This window comes from Homalodisca vitripennis, chromosome 3 (genome assembly GCF_021130785.1).
Source record: "Homalodisca vitripennis isolate AUS2020 chromosome 3, UT_GWSS_2.1, whole genome shotgun sequence".
In the NCBI taxonomy this organism is placed as follows: Eukaryota; Metazoa; Arthropoda; class Insecta; order Hemiptera; family Cicadellidae; genus Homalodisca; species Homalodisca vitripennis.
Window position 1 is genome coordinate 12,800,238 of NC_060209.1, and position 19,909 is coordinate 12,820,146.

Below are 19,909 nucleotides of genomic sequence, written 5' to 3' on the forward strand. Positions count from 1 at the left end.
TTTTATTTTTAACGTAACCCAAGGGCGTAGCCAGCAAGGAGATCCATGGGGTTAGGACCCCCAATTTTAAATTTTCTAAAATAATTTTTTTAGTAAACGATTATTTGAATAACTCAGTATTACTGACATGTACTGCGGAAAGATCGTTCTCAACACAGATACGGGTCAAGAACGTTTCAGGAACAAAATGGGGGGGCCTTACCTTCTGTCCAATTTGGGAAAATATCAGTTGTCTTGACCTCCCAAAATATTTTCCTTGCTACGCTGAGACTGTAAAAGTGTTATTATTTCTATAAAACACAGCATACATCGTAAATCATTTCATACTATAAGGCAAGTAATGTAAACCTTGCGTGAATTTTAAGGTTAGGAACCATTTCAGAATTTAGGCGAACATATTGTTTTCGTTTACTCCAAGCCTTTCATTTCTGCTTTAAACCTGTATTTGCTAAGAATTCAAAGTGATTCAATGATCTACGTTGATCGGAGCATAAGAAAAGAGCAGCAATATTATATTCTTAGAGAGTATAATTGGTTTATCAAAGAACACAACATAACCTCAAAGTGCAACCAGGTGAGTCAATAACAGCTGATCTAATAAGCGCGGATGACGCGTGCGATCAGCTGACTACTGTGACGTCATCACTACCAGGAACTGTCACACCTCCAGTCCCTGACCTAAAGATGACTAGACAGAGTGGCTCATGTGCATGCAGCCAGTAGTCCATTCAAGTCCACAAATCCGTCGAGAGCGTGAGTGAACGACCAGTTGTCAAATACCAAAGTTGTGACTCTTGTAGGTCTGATTCTTCAGGGAAACACCGATGACTGAGGAAGTAGCTGTTGGTTTGAAACCTACAGACTCTCGTGTGTATTCACCTTTTGAAGATTGATTTTTTAAATATTATTAAAAAATTACATTGGAACAAATCGCTGCCATTGAACCCTCCGAAGAAATCGTTTTATTAAATGCAGTTTTATGATTGTGAGCATTGTATAGTTCTTCGCCACCAGTATAAATGAAGTATTTTCTTTTGTTATTGTTTCAATTAAAAACCCTTCGCCCTAAATAAAATTGTTAAGTAAATTATGCATGAACTAACTGCGAATACTGATATTGTCAGATTAACAGATTAAAGAAACAGGGGTTTTTCCGGACATTTGCCATCGTTCAGTGATACAAAAAGGGAGAGAGAGAGAGAGAGAGAGAGAGAGAGAGAGAGAGAGAGAGAGAGAGGGAGAGAGAGAGAGAGAGAGAGAGAGAGAGTGAGGAGAGAGGGATGGAGAGTGGTAGATAGGGAAGGAGAGGGATGGTGAGAGGGGGTGGGTGATTGTGAGGGGTGGAGGGGAGGGGGAGATGTAAGCACCACCCAAATTCCGGAACACTACCCTACTAAATAATACCTCGGTGATAAGAATAACTATAAAGATATTCCACACTTAAAATGAAATCCGAATCAAATAAGTCTCCGATTGACGATGTTGGAAGTGGTCAAATGAGTTGCAACAAAGTAAAGTACGCGGAAGCTTGCTTAAAAACCCCTCTGTGGTTTTAGGCCTATAGCGTGGTAGTCCCAACATTTTTTAAATTGATTTCTTTTGTAACATTCTTTCCCTGCAACAGTTGGAAATGGAGCCAGGATTCCGGAAAAGGGTTCTTGACATTTCCTAATCTGTTTCCGGGTCAAGCGAGGAATGGTTGTGTAGGAATTCCCTAGCCTCCACTGTACTCTTGTCGTTAGAGGCAGTATAGTGCTGGACTCTACACCGTGGGGGCTTCTGAGCGTATGGTCTTCTATCAGTCGCTGTGCTGATTCTGATATGTGTAAGTGAATCATATGTACATTGTATATACTTATTTACTGCCTGTTCTGAATGGTATGGTGCACTTACTATGCATCTAATCAATCGACGTGCGTGCAAATTGAATTAAGCAAGTGATTAATCGTTATATTGAGTACAGTTTCAATCTATATCATAGCATTTCCGTAAGAAAAGTACCTATTATGGCTATCATGCTAAAAAAAAATAAAATGTACAGAGATTTACAATCTGCGGTTTTTTAGTTTTAAAGTAATCCAGGGACGTAGCCACCGATGGAGTCCAAGGGGCCGGATCCCCCCAAATTTTCAAAGTTTGCAATTAATTTTGTTTAACGATTATTATTGTTTAAATAATTCATAATTACTTACGTACTGCTGAAAGATCGTTCTCAACACAGAAACAGTTAATGAACTTTTTAAGGAACAAAATGGGGCCTTACTCTCTGTCCACTACGGGAAAATATCAGTTGTCTGGATTCCACTTAAATTATTTCCTAGCTACGTTCATGGCGTAACCGCCCCTTTATAAATTACTTTCGATAAATTTGTTTACAAAGTAATTTCGTTCATGAAAATCTGGGCTTGGAGAGATTAGTAAGCAATAATTACAATGTTTTTAACAGACCAGAGAGTTTCGTAAAATATATTAGTGAAATATCTACCACAATTTTATTAAGCATTTAGTGACATTCAAATTATACCTAGGCTATAATATAGTATATTATTGTCTGGTTGCTTAAAATGATTAAGTTATTTAAATATTAATTGGGTGAATATACAATACGACAAATTGGAAATATATATATATATATATATATATATATATATATATATATATATATATATATATATATATATATATATATATTACAAAATTATGTTTATTTATGCCACGTCCTGACACTGTTATCATCGTATTTTTTAGGCACCCTAAGAGAGTAAGAGTGAGAATGTTGTGGGAGGTTGAGGGGGTGATGGGGGGAAGGTGAAGGGAGATTGAGAGGGGGACGGAGTGGGAGTTAGAGAAGAGAGAGGTGTTTAGATTGTGTTCTTTGCGCTCCACGTTCCTCTAAGAACATTGAAGTGTGTTTTGACAATGACTCTTCGTTTTGATAGACAGCTCAAAACAATGACCGTTGTCGGAATGTTCCCTTGATTTTAAATAAATAACATTTGAACAGACAACATTAAAAAAGATTCAGCCACAAACTCTTCAATTTAAATTCTACTGTTTTTTTAAACTGTGTAAAGCTATGATGATGATGTCGTGAAATAAATGCTTAGTAATTCTTACATTATAATTCGCAAGATTGGGTCAATCAATCAATCAGTCAATCAGCTTCTTAAAGACATGAGTTACATGTATAGCAAACGTCGATATTCAAATTTCAGAGCTAAAATTTGGCACATTCTCCCCACATCAGGATCACATTCAAACATACAATTTAACAACATTCATGCATCTTAAATTCCTTGCAATTATCCACCTACAGAGCCGAATTCAATCTCCCGATTGGGCGATCTCCCAGTCAAAAGTCAAGAACTCGGTAACATTATAAAATGCTTGTGACGCTAAAAAGAGTTTCAAACGAGTGTTTTTGCACATTGGGTGTTGCTGCATTCTTTGTTCAACTGGGCAGCTTGTTGATGAAATGAACACCTGCCTGTGAGGGCAGATGTTCGAAACCACCGTTCTGCGTCTACCAGTTCGGTAGTTTTCCCTGCCTCTGGTCTCATACGAATGAACGTCTTGGCCAATTGTCATGGTGCAATTTACACATATAGAACAAAGTTGTTTCGAAAATTTAGAGACTTTTTGAAGGTTTCTTTGCAAGCATCTCTGAAATTCAAATGAGCGATTGTTCGAATCGCTTGCTTTTGCAATTTGAACACTCTCACGAAATGGTTGTTTGCACAGTCCCCCCACAAAACCACTCCGTAGGCAAGGTGGCGGTAAATTAAGCCATAATAAAGCCGTCATCAGAACCTGAGCTGGGCTATACTTGGCTAAAGACCTCAAGACATAAATGGCTGAAAATAATTTTGCGCAAACATGCGCAAAAGAGATCGCAATTAATTACTTTCATAGAAGTGTTATCATACAAAACTAGTCTTCTATACTGGTGTGATGTTTAAACAATATATCCAAGGCTTAAGTGCATTAAACAACAGTGTATTTGCCACAACCCAGGCTTGCAATGAAATGCCATACGATATTTGTATTGAATCACTAATTAGTCAGCTATACACCGCAATGACATGTATGCCTTGGGTGTAAGTTGCCTACTATATTTCGTTTGGTTCAACCTGTAGTACAACCTGTTACAAAAAATATTGACTACACTGCTTCAATGCACTATAATTATGTCCATAGCTCTTAAAGAAAAATTCTGTAGAGACTATAAAATAATTTTCTTCGATGTAATGATATAAAGGCCTACACAGAACTACAACTACATTACCAATTACTACAACTAGAACTAAGTACCAATTCAAGGATTTACTAATCAAAGATACTTTATTGCATTCTTTATATACGATCAAAATTGAGCAGGATTTAATCTGGACGCTATATTACATAAAATATAATATAATCCTATATTTTAATGTGAATGAATTCTTCAAAATGGATCGCGAAATCCAGTTGAATAACTGCCTACACTTTAAGAAAATGGGGTTGAGCAAAAATCAGTTTTTAATAAACGTAAACTGTAAAATTGTAAAATGTTAGCATGGGGATAAGGTAACTATGATTGCATCCTGAAATGCGGGGAATGATCAATTTAGTTAACACATTGATGCAGTCATTAATTTAACCTGCAATTTCAACTTCTCAGAAGACGAAAACAAAAAGTGCCTCAGCTTCCGGGTGTAAGGGTTTATGGGACTTAGATACTAAATTTCGTGACCCTCCGAAAAGTTTCATTTTTGTAACATAAGTTGGTATACCTGATATTCTATGCTCAAGTATAAGCTGGCTTTTATTGAACTTTTATTAAACTCAAAATCTTGCAGAAGGATTTTTGTCAACACTTTTAGGACGGTCTACTAAGCATAGGTAGGTCTAAAATAAGATAATTTTGGAAAATGGAACTCAAAATTCAGGAGGCTATGTGGTATCCCCATAGACCACTTTGGTAGCTGGTGCAGTATGAACTAATTACGGAAAATGTAACGCAAAACCTTGCAGTAGAGGTTTACTTAAACTTTTAGAATGAGGGTTTTAGTACAGGTCCAACCCAGTCAATCTGGTCAAATATGAGCTAGGTAGTTTAAAAAAAATGGAACCCAGATTCCAAAGTCCAACAGAAGAATTTTGACTAAACTTTTACAATTAAGGTTTAAGGTTAGGTCGGTCAGTCTGAAACTGATTTAAATCGCCTTTAGCTCACTTTCAAGAAGCCTCTTAGATAGATGCTCAATAGAAAACGCTTTATTTTAACTTTGATTTGGACAGAGAGATTAATTTAATGTGATATTCTTAGTAACAGTACGATATATCATTGCAGACTGAGTTGTGGTAAATACACTGTTGTATACATCGCACCAGTATGGAAGATTAGATTAGTGCAATAACACTGGTATGAAAATAATTAATTGCGATCTCTTTACATTATTAATAAATAATAAAACCAAACTGACACTATAACTTATACTTTGTGGTTTGCTCTCTCGGTGAATACAGTTACAACTGGAATGCCCAGCCTTACACCGCGTAACAATAAGGAACATTTCGTCAGTTTCTGTTAAATGAGTCAGACTGATGAATAATTATCGGTTTAATGCAAATCGAGTGTTTACTTGGAATATTACGGGGGAAACCTGACGGATAGTTTTCTGTTGGCTTCTCACATTGTCGCATTTGACTGGCTTGCTCCTCTCGATGAGCTTTATGTCGCAATGATTCGCTGTTACAATGTTTAGTTAGGCATTATTACTTGCTCAGAAAATTCAGGGGAAAACTGAATGATAAATAATAAATCCAAACTGCCAGGCTTGCGCTATAGTATATTGTCTCGTACTATAGTAGTTCATAAAACAAATCCAAACTGCTAGGATTGCAGTATAGTATAGTGTCTCGTACTATAGTAGTTCATAAAACAAATCCAAACTGCTAGGATTGCAGTATAGTATATTGTCTCGTACTATAGTAGTTCATAAAACAAACCCAAACTGCTAGGATTGCACTATAGTAAAGCGTCTCATACTATAGTAGTTCATAAAACAAATCCAAACTGCTAGGATTGCACTATAGTAAAGCGTCTCATACTATAGTAGTTCATAAAACAAACCCAAACTGCTAGGATTGCACTATAGTAAAGCGTCTCATACTATAGTAGTTCATAAAACAAATCCAAACTGCTAGGATTGCACTATAGTATAGTGTCTCGTACTATAGTAGTTCATAAAACAAATCCAAACTGCTAGGATTGCACTATAGTATATTGTCTCGTACTATAGTAGTTCATAAAACAAATCCAAACTGCTAGGATTGCACTATAGTAAAGTGTCTCGTACTATAGTAGTTCATAAAACAAATGCAAACAGCTAGGCTTGCACTGTAGTACAGTGTCTCGTACTATAGTAGTTCATAAAACAAATCCAAACTGCTAGGATTGCAGTATAGTATATTGTCTCGTACTATAGTAGTTCATAAAACAAATCCAAACTGCTAGGATTGCACTATAGTATTGTGTCTCGTACTATGGTAGTTCATAAAACAAATCCAAAACTGCCAGGCTTGCGCTATAGTATATTGTCTCGTACTATAGTAGTTCATAAAACAAATCCAAACTGCTAGGATTGCACTATTGTATAGTGTCTCGTAATATAGTAATTCATAAAACAAATCCAAACTGCTAGGATTGCACTATAGTATATTGTCTCGTACTATAGTAGTTCATAAAACAAATCCAAACTGCTAGGATTGCAGTATAGTATAGTGTCTCGTACTATAGTAGTTCATAAAACAAATCCAAACTGCTAGGATTGCACTATAGTATAGTGTCTCGTACTATAGTAATTCATAAAACAAACCCAAACTGCTAGGATTGCACTATAGTAAAGCGTCTCATACTATAGTAGTTCATAAAACAAATCCAAACTACTAGGATTGCACTATAGTAAAGTGTCTCGTACTATAGTAGTTCATAAAACAAATCGAAACTGCTAGGATTGCACTATAGTATTGTGTCTCGTACTATGGTAGTTCATAAAACAAATCCAAACTGACAGGCTTGCACTATAGTATTGTATCCCGTACTATAGTAGTTCATAGAACAAATCCAAACGGACAGGCTTGCACTATAGTATTGTGTCCCGTACTATGGTAGTTCATAAAACAAATCCAAACGGACAGGCTTGCACTATAGTATTGTGTCTCGTACTATGGTAGTTCATAAAACAAATCCAAACGGGCAGGCTTGCACTACAGTATTGTGTCCCGTACTATGGTAGTTCATAAAACAAATCAAAACGGACAGGCTTGCACTACAGTATTGTGTCCCGTACTATGGTAGTTCATAAAACAAATCCAAACGGGCAGGCTTGCACTACAGTATTGTGTCTCGTACTATGGTAGATCATAAAACAAATCCAAACGGTCAGGCTTGCACTACAGTATTGTGTCCCGTACTATGGTAGTTCATAAAACAAATCAAAACGGACAGGCTTGCACTATAGTATTGTGTCCCGTACTATGGTAGTTCATAAAACAAATCAAAACGGGCAGGCTTGCTCTACAGTATTGTGTCTCGTACTATGGTAGTTCATAAAACAAATCCAAACGGGTAGGCTTGCACTACAGTATTGTGTCTCGTACTATGGTAGATCATAAAACAAATCCAAACGGGCAGGCTTGCACTATAGTATTGTGTCCCGTACTATGGTAGTTCATAAAACAAATCCAAACGGGCAGGCTTGCACTATAGTATTGTGTCCCGTACTATGGTAGTTCATAAAACAAATCCAAACGGGCAGGCTTGCACTATAGTATAGTATCTCGTACTATAGTAGTTCATAAAAACTTCACATAAAGCGCCTACTCTAACTTTCTGCAGATTATGCGCAGTTGTGAATGGATGTAGTGTCCTGCAGTAGCAGGCAGGCATCCTTAAACTTGCAATAAACACTCTGGAACAAAACATTTAATCATAACATACAAAGTTTAATGGTAACTAATGATTTTACTGAGGAAATTTAGTTTTAATTTCTGTCAAGTATTATTCACCCTAATAATCCTCGCAGAGTTCACCTTAAAATACAGCAATTTGCATTTATCTCTAACAAGTGCCTGTTAAAGTAAATGTACAAACAGTTTTGAAAGAGTTAATCACATGATGCAATCTTTTTCAAATCCTGAAAGTATTAATAAATGCATTGGTATATCTCCACAAATAGATGTACAGTCAATTTCAGAATGACTGTCACATTACTCTAGACGACAATAAAGCTGTTGAAATTTTATCATAATAAAGTTATCTACTTTACAAAATTTACGCGCAATCCACTTATACAAAGAAGTAGTATTTATCTCAGACGTAAACTAAAGTTTCCCATCGTCCAACCGCATGATGGTTTCTAGAGAAGGCAATCTAAGCAGTACCAAAATTCTCGTTAAAAAGATTTAATATCATTTAGAGGACTAGTTAAGTGTCGTTTCTGGACAAAGGTGGAGTCGTCATCCAATTGACTTATTTTCCTGCAATACATCTGTTTTTTTATATATTCTCTTGACGTTCTTGACGTGTTTAACAGATTTCCATGTCTGGTTTGATACACATATTTATTTGTTTGAAGTTTATTTTTGACGATGGAAGGATTGTGAAGGGAACAGGATTTTTCCGGACATTTGCCATCGTTCAGTGATACAAAAACTCAGTGATACTACGTTTCGAGATCTGTAATCTTATCTCTTCTTCAGGTAAATAACTAACCTTACACATAACTACAAACTAGGTTAAAATAAACAAATCATACCAGAACATTGTGACACGCCTAAGTCAGGTATCACAAATCCTTTAGCTATTGGCCTCTGGTCAGTTGTAGATAGGTGGTTGGTGTACAAATGCAGACTTATTGTGACCTGTATTCTGTAGTTCAGTTTTAATAATTAGTGTTGTGTTTAGTTTTCTATTAAGTGCATATTTTAGAGTTAGTGAAGTTGACACACAACATGGTGGTTGTGATTCCTGACTTATGCGTGTCACAACGATCAGGTATAAGTTGTTTATTTTAACCTAGTTTGTAATTATGTCTTAGGTTAGTTATTTACCTGAATAAGAGATCAGATTGCAGATCTCGAAACGTAGTGTTACTGATTTTTTTGTTTCAGTGAACGATGGCAATGTCCGGAAAAGTCCTGTTCCCTCAATACATATTTCGTGTTAACTCGTCAAATAAAACTATATTATATTTAGCATTTTATCTACGTTGTCATTTTATTATTTAAATAGAGCCTAATAAAGAGATTGACACACGTACTTCCATACGTTTACGATCTTGCAAATAAAGAAGAAATCGAGGGAGTAAAAAAATTCAAAATATAAATATTTTACTTTTTTAACAAAAAACGATTTCTCCACCAGTAAAAATGGAATGTAAGTTTACTTTTGCTAGAAATTTTAATTACTGTATTATTATTTAAAAATTTGCACTATATTTGAAACAAATTCAACTTGAATGATGAGAATTGAAATTGATTCAGCGTGCACCAATGCGTGCAGGGAGCGATGACTGGGTTTGGAAAATCCCCAGTAGGGGGGCGACCGTGCTTCCCCACACCCTTTTTGGTCACGCGAGGCGGTTGGGGAAGTTTCTATGCGGTGTCCCCCTCAGCGCGTTTCCGAGAAGCAGATGTCCCAAACCGTCTCGAAAGCACCCCTCCATGACACACTCCTGCCGATCGTTGCCCCTGTATTTTTAGTTGCGGAATGCCTTCGCCTTCTCTCCCGTTATTTTCGTCCCGCGGGAATCCCCCAGCTCCCGACTTAGCCCGCCTTTTTGGATATATTTAGTCCGCAAATCTGCCGAGGTCTCCGGACTAAAGGTCGGCTCTGAATCACCGACTACGCACTGTTTACAACACATCATACCCCACGTACTCACGTTCTTTCGAGAACTGTAAAAACGTAGAACGGGTTTGTAAAAATATGATTACAAATTTGATTACAATTTATAAATATGGTAATACAACGGCACAGCTTACAGTATCTAACTTTCTTCTTCACAACGGAGTGTGTGAGGGTAAAACACTACATTAAGATAACAATAGATTATTCATTAGTGATATCCTGATCGCAAATTAATTGCTAGATTAATGCGATAAAAAGATGTTAAATTATTACCTAATTCCTAAAATCATGTTTAAAAGAAATTGTGCAGAAATTTATTTCATTTTAAAACAATGTTTTGCCTTAATTTAAGAAGACGAAAGTAAATTCGTAAGGGTCATTATAATATGGCGTGTTTGTCAAGTTTAGTGTGCATCTACAAACAGAATAATTACAGCTTTATGTCCATCTACAAACAGATTACCTACAGCTTCGTGTGTATCTACAAACAGAATACTTACATATTCGTGTGTATCTGCAAACAGAATACTTACAGCTTCGTGTGCATCTACAAACAGAATAAGTAGAGCTTCGTGTGCATCTACAAACAGAATAATTACAGTTTCGTGTCCATCTACAAACAGAATACTTACAGCTTCGTGTCTATCTACAAACAGAATACTTACAGCTTCGTGTCTATCTACAAACCGAATACTTACAGCTTCGTGTCTATCTACAAACAGAATACTTACAGACAGCTTCGTGTCTATCTACAAACAGAATAATTACAGCATCGTGTGTCTATCTACAAACAGAATACTTACAGCTTCGTGTGCATCTACAAACAGAATAATTACAGCTTCGTGTGCATCTACAAACAGAATAATTACACCTTCGTGTGCGTCTACAAACAGAATAATTACAGCTTCGTGTCCATCTACAAACAGAATACTAACAGCTTCGTGTGCGTCTACAAACAGAATACTTACAGCTTCGTGTGCATCTACAAACAGAATACTTACAGCTTCGTGTGCGTCTACAAAACAGAATAATTACAGCTTCGTGTGTATCTACAAACAGAATACTTACAGCTTCGTGTCATCTACAAACAGAATACTTACATCTACAAACAGAATAATTACAGCTTCGTGTGTATCTACAAACAGAATACTTACAGCATCGTGTCCATCTACAAACAGAATAATTACAGCTTCGTGTCTATCTACAAACAGAATACTTACAGCTTCGTGTGCATCTACAAACAGAATAATTACAGCTTCGTGTGCGTCTACAAACAGAATACTTACAGCTTCGTGCGCGTCTACAAACAGAATAATTACAGCTTCGTGTCTATCTACAAACAGAATACTTACAGCTTCGTGTCTATCTACAAACAGAATAATTACAGCTTCGTGTCTATCTACAAACAGAATACTTACAGCTTCGTGTGCATCTACAAACAGAATACTTACAGCTTCGTGTGCATCTACAAACAGAATAATTACAGCTTCGTGTGCGTCTACAAACAGAATAATTACAGCTTCGTTTGTATCTACAAACAGAATACTTACAGCTTCGTGTGCATCTACAAACAGAATAATTACAGCTTCGTTTGTATCTACAAACAGAATACTTACAGTTTCTTGTGCATCTACAAACAGAATAATTACAGCTTCGTGTGCGTCTACAAACAGAATAATTACAGCTTCGTGTTCATCTACAAACAGAATACTTACAGTTTCTTGTGCATCTACAAACAGAATAATTACAGCTTCGTGTGCGTCTACAAACAGAATACGTACAGCTTCGTTTGTATCTACAAACCGAATACTTACAACAAGCAAACATCGTTTCACGAGTCCGGATGTTTCATACTACGATATAACTAAAATTTAAACATTTTCAGGATTTACGTATTTTAGATTCCTTATCCCCCACAAAAGTTAACAGAAAGCCTATTAATTATGGGTAATTTTATCTCTTAATTTAACTTTGTAACTACGTATTCAGAAATTCCTAGGTACGTTTCGTAACATTTATGACAACAGTATTCCTTATTTATATTGGCTTGGGATAACTGATTTCTCTAGCACTGCGTAATCTAACTGTTATAAGGGTTTCCATGCTCACGTTTAGGCCCACGTGAATTAGGTAAAGTTTGAATCACCTTGGATGAAAATAAATTGTATTCAGGCACGTCAGAAACCTCCCTAAGGTGACTTAGAAAAGGGGTTCGCGGGGGACTAGTTTTGCCGATATAGCTGCTTCTAGGTAATTTTTTCCTACAAAAGATTTTAAGGACCTACAATTACAGATGTTTTAAACCTTTAATTGCATTTTTCTAGCTCAACCAATCCTTGGAAATTTTGAAAGCAATTTTTAAATCGTAAAGAGAGTCGTGGGTTCATGCTGTGGACATAAGTCCACACTATGAACAAAAAAACATAATTACAGACATAAGGACAGAACAAAAAAAACAATTATTACAGATGTTGCTTTAGATTACAACAGCTGGTCCAGCGAACTTGGTGGGAGTTAATATGGCATATTAGCTTACAGATAGAGAGTTATGTCCGTGGAAGAAGTGTTGTGGCAGTCTCTCCCATCTAGTCACATGTGGACATCTCTGTCAGCAACAAACACTCGGTGAGTTGAGAGAAAACTGCGTTCATTTTGTAAACTTCTTATAATGTTTAGCTACGGGTGGACTCTTTTCAATGGGTTCTTTATTAAGATTACTTACGCATTTAGTTACTTTAAAAATCTGCCTCGCCATCTATAAATGTTTCTTTAATGTGGTGGGGTTTAATTTTAATTTTTTTTTGACAAAATTATTGACTTTACTGATTCAGGATGGCATATTTAGTAACAAAATTAGAAAGTACTCACACACATCGGTTATTATTGCATGCATATGACAAAATCTCCACATCACAGATGTCTATACGTATGTCTTGTGCATCGTAAAAATTTTCAAATACGATTTACTTGATATAAACTTGCTATTTTAATTATGTTTTGGACTTTTTTTAAACAAATCCAATTTTTTAAGTCTAAGCTATTATTTAAAGAAAATAGATCCCGCCAAAAAAGTATTTCCTCTTTCTGGAACAGTGCTTCCCTATTGATATTCATGCAGCTTTCCACCACGTTCTGCAAACAAACACGTATAATTTCCAATAACAGTTATTTTCCTCGTAATAACCAGATCTCGCTCGTAAAGGGAATCCCTGTAGCAAAGTACAGTAATACGATTGCCCAACATTAAATAAGTTTTTGTTTCTAAACAATTATTACGAAATTTTGCGTTTTCAAGCACGTCCTTCTTATCTGGATTAGCGTCGGTTATTGTGTCACAGCTGGGAAAACCCGCCAATTGAAGTCAATGCCACCCTGATCCCAGAGCCACTGCCACCGCGAAGCTTTGTCCACAGACTAGGTTATATTCTCTGTTCATTATTGTCGCTGTGAATTCACCAAGGCCTGTGTTTGTTTGTTTGTTCGGTTGTTTTTAAGCTATGTGATTCTGCTGGGATTTCAGCTTCACACGATGTCGCAAGAAGACTTCACAAGTATGTAGTGATAATGAATAATTTCATGGCATAAATTATTTGTTTAATAGTAAAGGGTATTTTCAATTTTAGTTGGTACCACAGTTAATTGGTTTCGCATAAATATTTTTTTTCAACAACGAGAGTACTGAGTAGAGAAGAAGGGAACCAGTTTGATCAGCTTCCTAACTAAATTAATTTCACGTTGATATGTTTAATATTATAGTATTCACTTAGTTTTGTGACGTTATATGAAGTCCAAAATGTCAACATTAGCGTTTAATAAGTTTGAATGTTTTGGGCTAAAATTTGTCCGTACCACTGTTAATGCTCTAAATTCAGTCGTCAGGGTGAATCAAATTTACCGATAATCTTGTAATAAGGGTTTTCAATATGCAAATAGAAGTTAATTTGTCAGAAGTTTGAGATTTTGAAGACATTGGGCCTAAGAATGGATTTTCATTTTTAATGTTTTTATAATAAAAGTTTTTACTGTAACAAAACATGGTATAAATTAAAGTCGCTGTTTGTGTTGGTCTGTCAAAATCCAATCTTTGATACGGTTTTCATTGTCGGCTTCGTTATGAACTAGGGTACGTTCCTAGGCATGATACATCAATATTTTAAACATGGAAATCAGAGAAAAGTTTGTATAATGTGAAAATTAATATTTTTAGTAGTTTACATTGTTAGTACTGACTAAGCATTACGACTTACAACAAAATAATTTACTACGGAATTCTTTATTTCAAAAAGACCTGCAAAAAAGTCCTCGGTGGCATGTATATCTATCTCCAAAAAATAACCCACAATAACAATACATTTTTTTTTTAAAGTTTACATTTTTAGTAACATTTCCGAAACTATTTAGTTCAATAAAGTATCCATATCAATGCATTAAGATACGTAAAGATTAGGTCGAACTCTTTAAGCAAATAATTTCGATCAATATTTTGGTAGATAGGTATTACGTTTAAAAGCCTGCGTGTTTTGGTTGCGCGACTTATGACCCAAGAACGGCGCCTGTTCTCTGATTGGTCGAGCGGGCATTAGCCTACCAATTCTTTGCGAAGCATAATAATGCAATCCAAGATTAACTAATCTTTAACTAAAGTTAAATAAAACTGATTACTAGAGTTTCTACCTTAGTATTCCGTTAGATCCTCAAATTTTGTTATTTTGTTACTATAACATAGTAAAAAATAACATTTTATTTTGCAGCAATTTAATTCTTACTAGGGTTGTTTTAGTAGGTATAGTAGTATTTATGTGGTAATTAAAAATTGCATAATTTTGTAAGACTATAGCTTGGTATAGGGAGAGAGCAATTCTATCACGAACAAACGAACGATTAGGCAAAGCAAATACATTGATTGTTTCTAAAATTGAATCTCAAATTACTCTGTAGACACTGAACTAGATCTTGATGAGGCAGTTCATTTTCCTACAGAATTTTTGAATTCCTTACAGCCCTCTGAAATACCTCCGCATAAATTAAGCAATGGTACACTTAAAATCTTTAAAAACCTACATAATAGAATGCACAATACTGACTGGATGTGGAAGTGGAGAAGTTGTTTTGATTCCTCGGATTCCTTTAATCCGTACAGACTTGCCTTTCCAATTTAAGCGGCAGCAATTTCCTGTGAAATTTTAATTTCTAATGACCATTAATGAGTGACAGAGTCAAATATTCAATGTTGCAGGATTAGATTTAAACGCTTGATGTTTTTCACATGGACATCTACTCGTATATGTTGCCCTTTCACGGGTAGCTTCCAAGAATAACCTATTAGTGTTATCCAACGAAAAACCTACTGTAAATATTGTGTATAAAGATATTTTGCAGTTATTAGTAATAAAAATAGTCTAATGTTAGATAAATTATTGTAAATTTATCTAATTTCATGATATCATTTGATTAGTAAGGCGGTTGGTTATTACTATCCAATTTAGTACATTATATTATTTTGAGTTTTTCGGGGGGAAATTCTGATAAATATCAGAATCATAAAGATAAAAATCATTAATCATTTATGATTTAATATAGAAATATTAAAAGAATAAAAACTCTAATTGACCCGTGCGAAGCCGAATCGGGTCGCTAGTTGTAAAATAATTGATGTAGTACCGGTATTAATCACAGATAGTTCAAAACCCTATGTAACAATTTAATGTTCAATAATGTAACGTCCTATCTATGCCTCATTGTAGGATGTTATATAATTCATTGGATACGTGTACAGTAACACTGCGATTGCATCATAATAGTTTTAAATATATTTTAAAAATTGATAGGTATTTACAGTCGATACCTCAAATACAACCTCTTACAGTAGATACATAATTTGTTGTGTTTTCTAATTATACATTCATTGTTCAGAGCATTGCGATGTACTTACACTGTGTACTTTCTCGTAACCACAGTTAAATAGAAAAAAGGTGAACTAGGTTACTTGTTTTGAAAATTAAATAATAACTTAAACTGGTACATTCATTAATGTTGGTAGTATACAGTAACAACTTTGTGGATTTCCCATCCACTAATAAAAGTCTGAGATACGGTCTACCGCTTCGATGGTCTTTATAAATGCTTTATTTATTTTTATTTTTTTAAATTTTATTTATTTTTTTATTTCCAACGGCAGCAGCCAATTTACAAAGACAAGCATAAATGGTAGAATACAGCGGAAAATAAAATTAATACAATCAGATGAAAAATCTACTTAAAGTAACAAAATAGGTATACAAAAATTTGATAATAAATAATAAGTATCCAAAGATATAACAAGTTATAAATATCCAAAACATAACAAAAAATAAAAATAAAGATTAACAAACAACAATAATTACTCAAGTATGGAAACAACTCAGAAAATTGATTTAAATAAATTGTACTTTACATAAAAAACAATAAAGAAACAACTAAAGCATAGGTAGATATCAACAAATGTAGAATAATAAATAATTACGTAAAGGAAAATACATTTATAAACACTTTTTGTGCAACAGAAACAAGCAATCAACTAGCTAACGAAAGTATAAGATTGATAAGAGCGAACATAAATAAATAGTGCTAATAAATTAAAATATAATATATAATATTTAACAAATAACAGTAGAAATTCAATAAATACAACATATAATACAATGAACATGCACTTAACACAGCTTAGGCCTAAAGCTAACTAGGTCTTAATTTCTAGTCTTTCACAGAAAGAAGGAAATTAATCAATTAATTAATTGGTCGTTAGAGTCAAAATTAAAGGTTCCGTTGTGCATTATCTTGTAATAGAGGATCTAATGTTATTCCTATCTGTTATGGTGGAATTATTACTATATGTAATGTATGAAAAGTAGAACACGGAAAAAAGTTACATTTATCACCTATTTATTTTTCTTGTTCATCAAATAATTTTGTAAGTAAAAGTGAAATTTGCTTGAAAATGTTCCACTGAAAATTGTTACTGATAGTTTATAGCATACGTCAGCTTTATAATTCACAGCCTTTCTTTTTTATAAGTCGCGTAACCAAAAGAAGCGGGCTTTTAAACGTAATACCTATCTACCAAAATATTGATCGAAATTATTAGCTTTAAGAGCAGTTTGACCTAACCTTTTCGTATCTTAATGCATTGATATGGACACTTTATTGAACTAAATTAATTCAGAAATGCGAAATGCTAATAAAAATGTAAACTTTAACAGAGAAAATTTGTTATTGTGGCTTATTCTTATTCATAGTTTTACATACTTAGGAGCTTGTAAATCTTAGGCACACAAATGTTTATTTCTGATCAGAAGTAAAAAAATCACGGGATACCTACGTTAGTATAGGAGTATGGATCGATGGAACTTTCTCACAAAAAAAAACGATAAACCCCCGAAATAACGGTATTTCCCTTGGTAAACAATAGAAAGTAAACACAGTCCTAATAGGGCCATCAATGTTGGGAATTCCTCTCAATCCTCTGCCTTGGTGCGCAGTGCGCATGCGCCACAACACAACCAGACTAGACTTCCCATTCCGTTTCACCAATGCCATTCTGATCAGAAGCTCAAGCTACATCAGCGCCACGGTCTACCACAGCGGCAATCGCATTTAGTTCAGTCAGTGTTGAGTCCTCATTCGGTGTTGTCGGTTGTGTTGTCGCATGTTGATATTGTGTGTGCGATCATGTTCGTTATAGTTTCTCATTAGATCATAGTTGTGTTTTATCTCAGTTTGCAGTTAAGTGAAAAAAAGATGAGCAGAAAGGAAGACATTTCGTTTGGTAAGATTTTCAAAATCTGAACTCGTTCATTTTAAGTGGGTTTCCTACCTGCCAACACTGGAATTCCCCATTTTGCACATAGCTTTCCAAGGCTGTTACTGCTACATAACTACTTTCATGGCTTTATTCTTGTTCTATTTTGCCATACGATTTTACAAATCATTTTTGGGGATATTCTAGATCTGACTCAGTTTCATAACATGTACTTATATTTATAACCTGCAAAATGGGTCATTTTATGGTAGTCAGTTTTCAAATCGAATTGGTATGTAAGCCATCTGGTTTATTTGCCAAGCTCAACAGCTCTTAATTTTGTTTCATAATAATATCAAGGGTTGAAATATTTAAAAAGATTCTATAATTGATTATATGTTGTTTGTGTTTAGAGGTTACATGCCACAGAAAAAAATTAGTAGGCCTAATTCTTGTGATTTTTTTTAGTTTAACATGATTAAGGTGCTCATATTTACAAGACTAGATTTGGAAGAAACCCCCATTGTGTTTTTGTCTTAATTAGGCTAATTGCAGTAGTTCGTAGTTTTCTCTGCTAATTAAAATTAACAAATAAAATATTAAAATAAGATCATTTTACATTTTGGGACATAGGCTAATGATGTTATTTCAGTCTGGGGGTAACATAATAGTGAAGGGTAATGTCAGATAAATATTTGCAAAGCCTAGTAGAACCTCGTATTTTTACAGCTGTTATTCTAGTAGCATATAATAATAATACTCTTTATATTCCTATTAGCCTATCTTTATGGTAATATACATTACACAGTGATTGACTTTGACTATCATTTTAGTTAATGTTGGTGTCACTAGACACAAATTATAACTGATTCATAATTATTTTTAAATTCCTACACAAAAAAGTTTTAAGTAAAATTAAACCAAGTGCTTAAATTTAGTATAATAGCCAGCCTCTGTAAGTTATATAAGTGAACATGTAAGTTATTTTTGTGTGAAAATAATAAATCCGTATTTGTTTTCAGGCTGTACCTCCAGCTCTGGTCAAGGGTACAGTGTACAACCACATGACGCACAGGCAGAAGCTTCAGATAGGTTTAAGCAGCCAACCAGTTCGTTCAACTTAAAATCAAGTGAAAAGTGTGTATATGACTCAAGACTTTCGGATTCCGGTGTTTGGTCTGGATCGAACATACATTCAGAAGAGATTCTAAATACACCAGAGTCACCAGTGTCGAAATCCAGTGATTTTACATATTCCTCTGAAAAAGTGTTGGGTGATAAGGCAAGCTACATGAGGTTAGACAGTGGGATTGACGTTAACAGTGTGAGCCAGAATCTAAGTGAATTAAGTGTTAAGGATGCCGAGTCCTACAATGATCTTAATGATCCCTCATCAAAAACAAAGGGACCTACAACCAACATCAATGAACAATTTACAAGTGGTCAAAAAACTCTGGAAACCCCTGTTCACAAGCTACCACTGTTAGAGCGTTTTGAACAAAATGAAGATGGAGACACGTAAGTAAAGCTAAATTATAAAATTAAAATGCTGTAGGCCTAATAAGAAAGCTAATGATAGCCTAGGGTTACATTAACTCAATTGTCACACCTGTCAGAATCAGTGCAACATTAAGTACAAGGCCTTTAAGTTAATATATTCTTGTGAGTACATAGTGATTTAGTTAATGATTGTCTAGAATTTAAAATATTACATGGTTAAGCTACATATTTAATGAAAAAATAATTTGGTTCGACATGAATGTTGAAATAAAACATGAAATTTGGCATCACAAAGTTAAATTCTAGGAAGCTGAACAAACTTGCAGACAAATTTATAATTAAAGTCACTTGATTTTAAATATTTGACCCAATTGAGAATTTTAAAACTTTTATTACTAATATATAGCCTTAAATTTGTATTAATAGTTAGATGTACATGTTTCATTAAAGTTTTGAACCAATGTAAAGTACATGAATCCCTAGTTGTTTAGGTTAATTTATTTTAAATAGCCTATTAGAAATTATTTAAAAGATTGATTATTTTGTGTGGTTTAATGAAAAAGGACATCCTATTGGATGCATCACAACTATTTACAATATTATTATCCATATAATGTTTTGCAGGTTGAAATATAAAGTTTTTTTGTTTATTTAATAAAGTAATATGCCATAAACTTACAAAAGTAGTTTTACAGCACCTGTTACTTTTATCTCCTAGTTGAAGCTTCACTCAAAAT

The 19,909-nt window shown here is 34.5% G+C and overlaps 1 protein-coding gene across 4 annotated transcripts in view; it reads left to right on the top strand.

The window, feature by feature from the left end:
- LOC124356582 (NF-kappa-B inhibitor cactus-like) overlaps positions 1-19,909 on the top strand; it is a 55,093-nt gene that overhangs the window by 12,510 nt on the left and 22,674 nt on the right. Inside the window, exons 1-2 of one of the 4 annotated variants that reach the window (XM_046807667.1) lie at positions 13,302-13,446; positions 18,695-19,190. In XM_046807667.1, coding sequence (XP_046663623.1) covers positions 13,425-13,446; positions 18,695-19,190 — 518 coding nt within the window. In that variant the 5' untranslated portion in view covers positions 13,302-13,424. Of the gene's footprint in view, positions 1-13,301; positions 13,447-17,461; positions 17,700-18,694; positions 19,191-19,909 lie in introns of those variants that run through there. The other 3 variants (XM_046807669.1, XM_046807666.1, XM_046807668.1) reach the window with 3 other exon arrangements.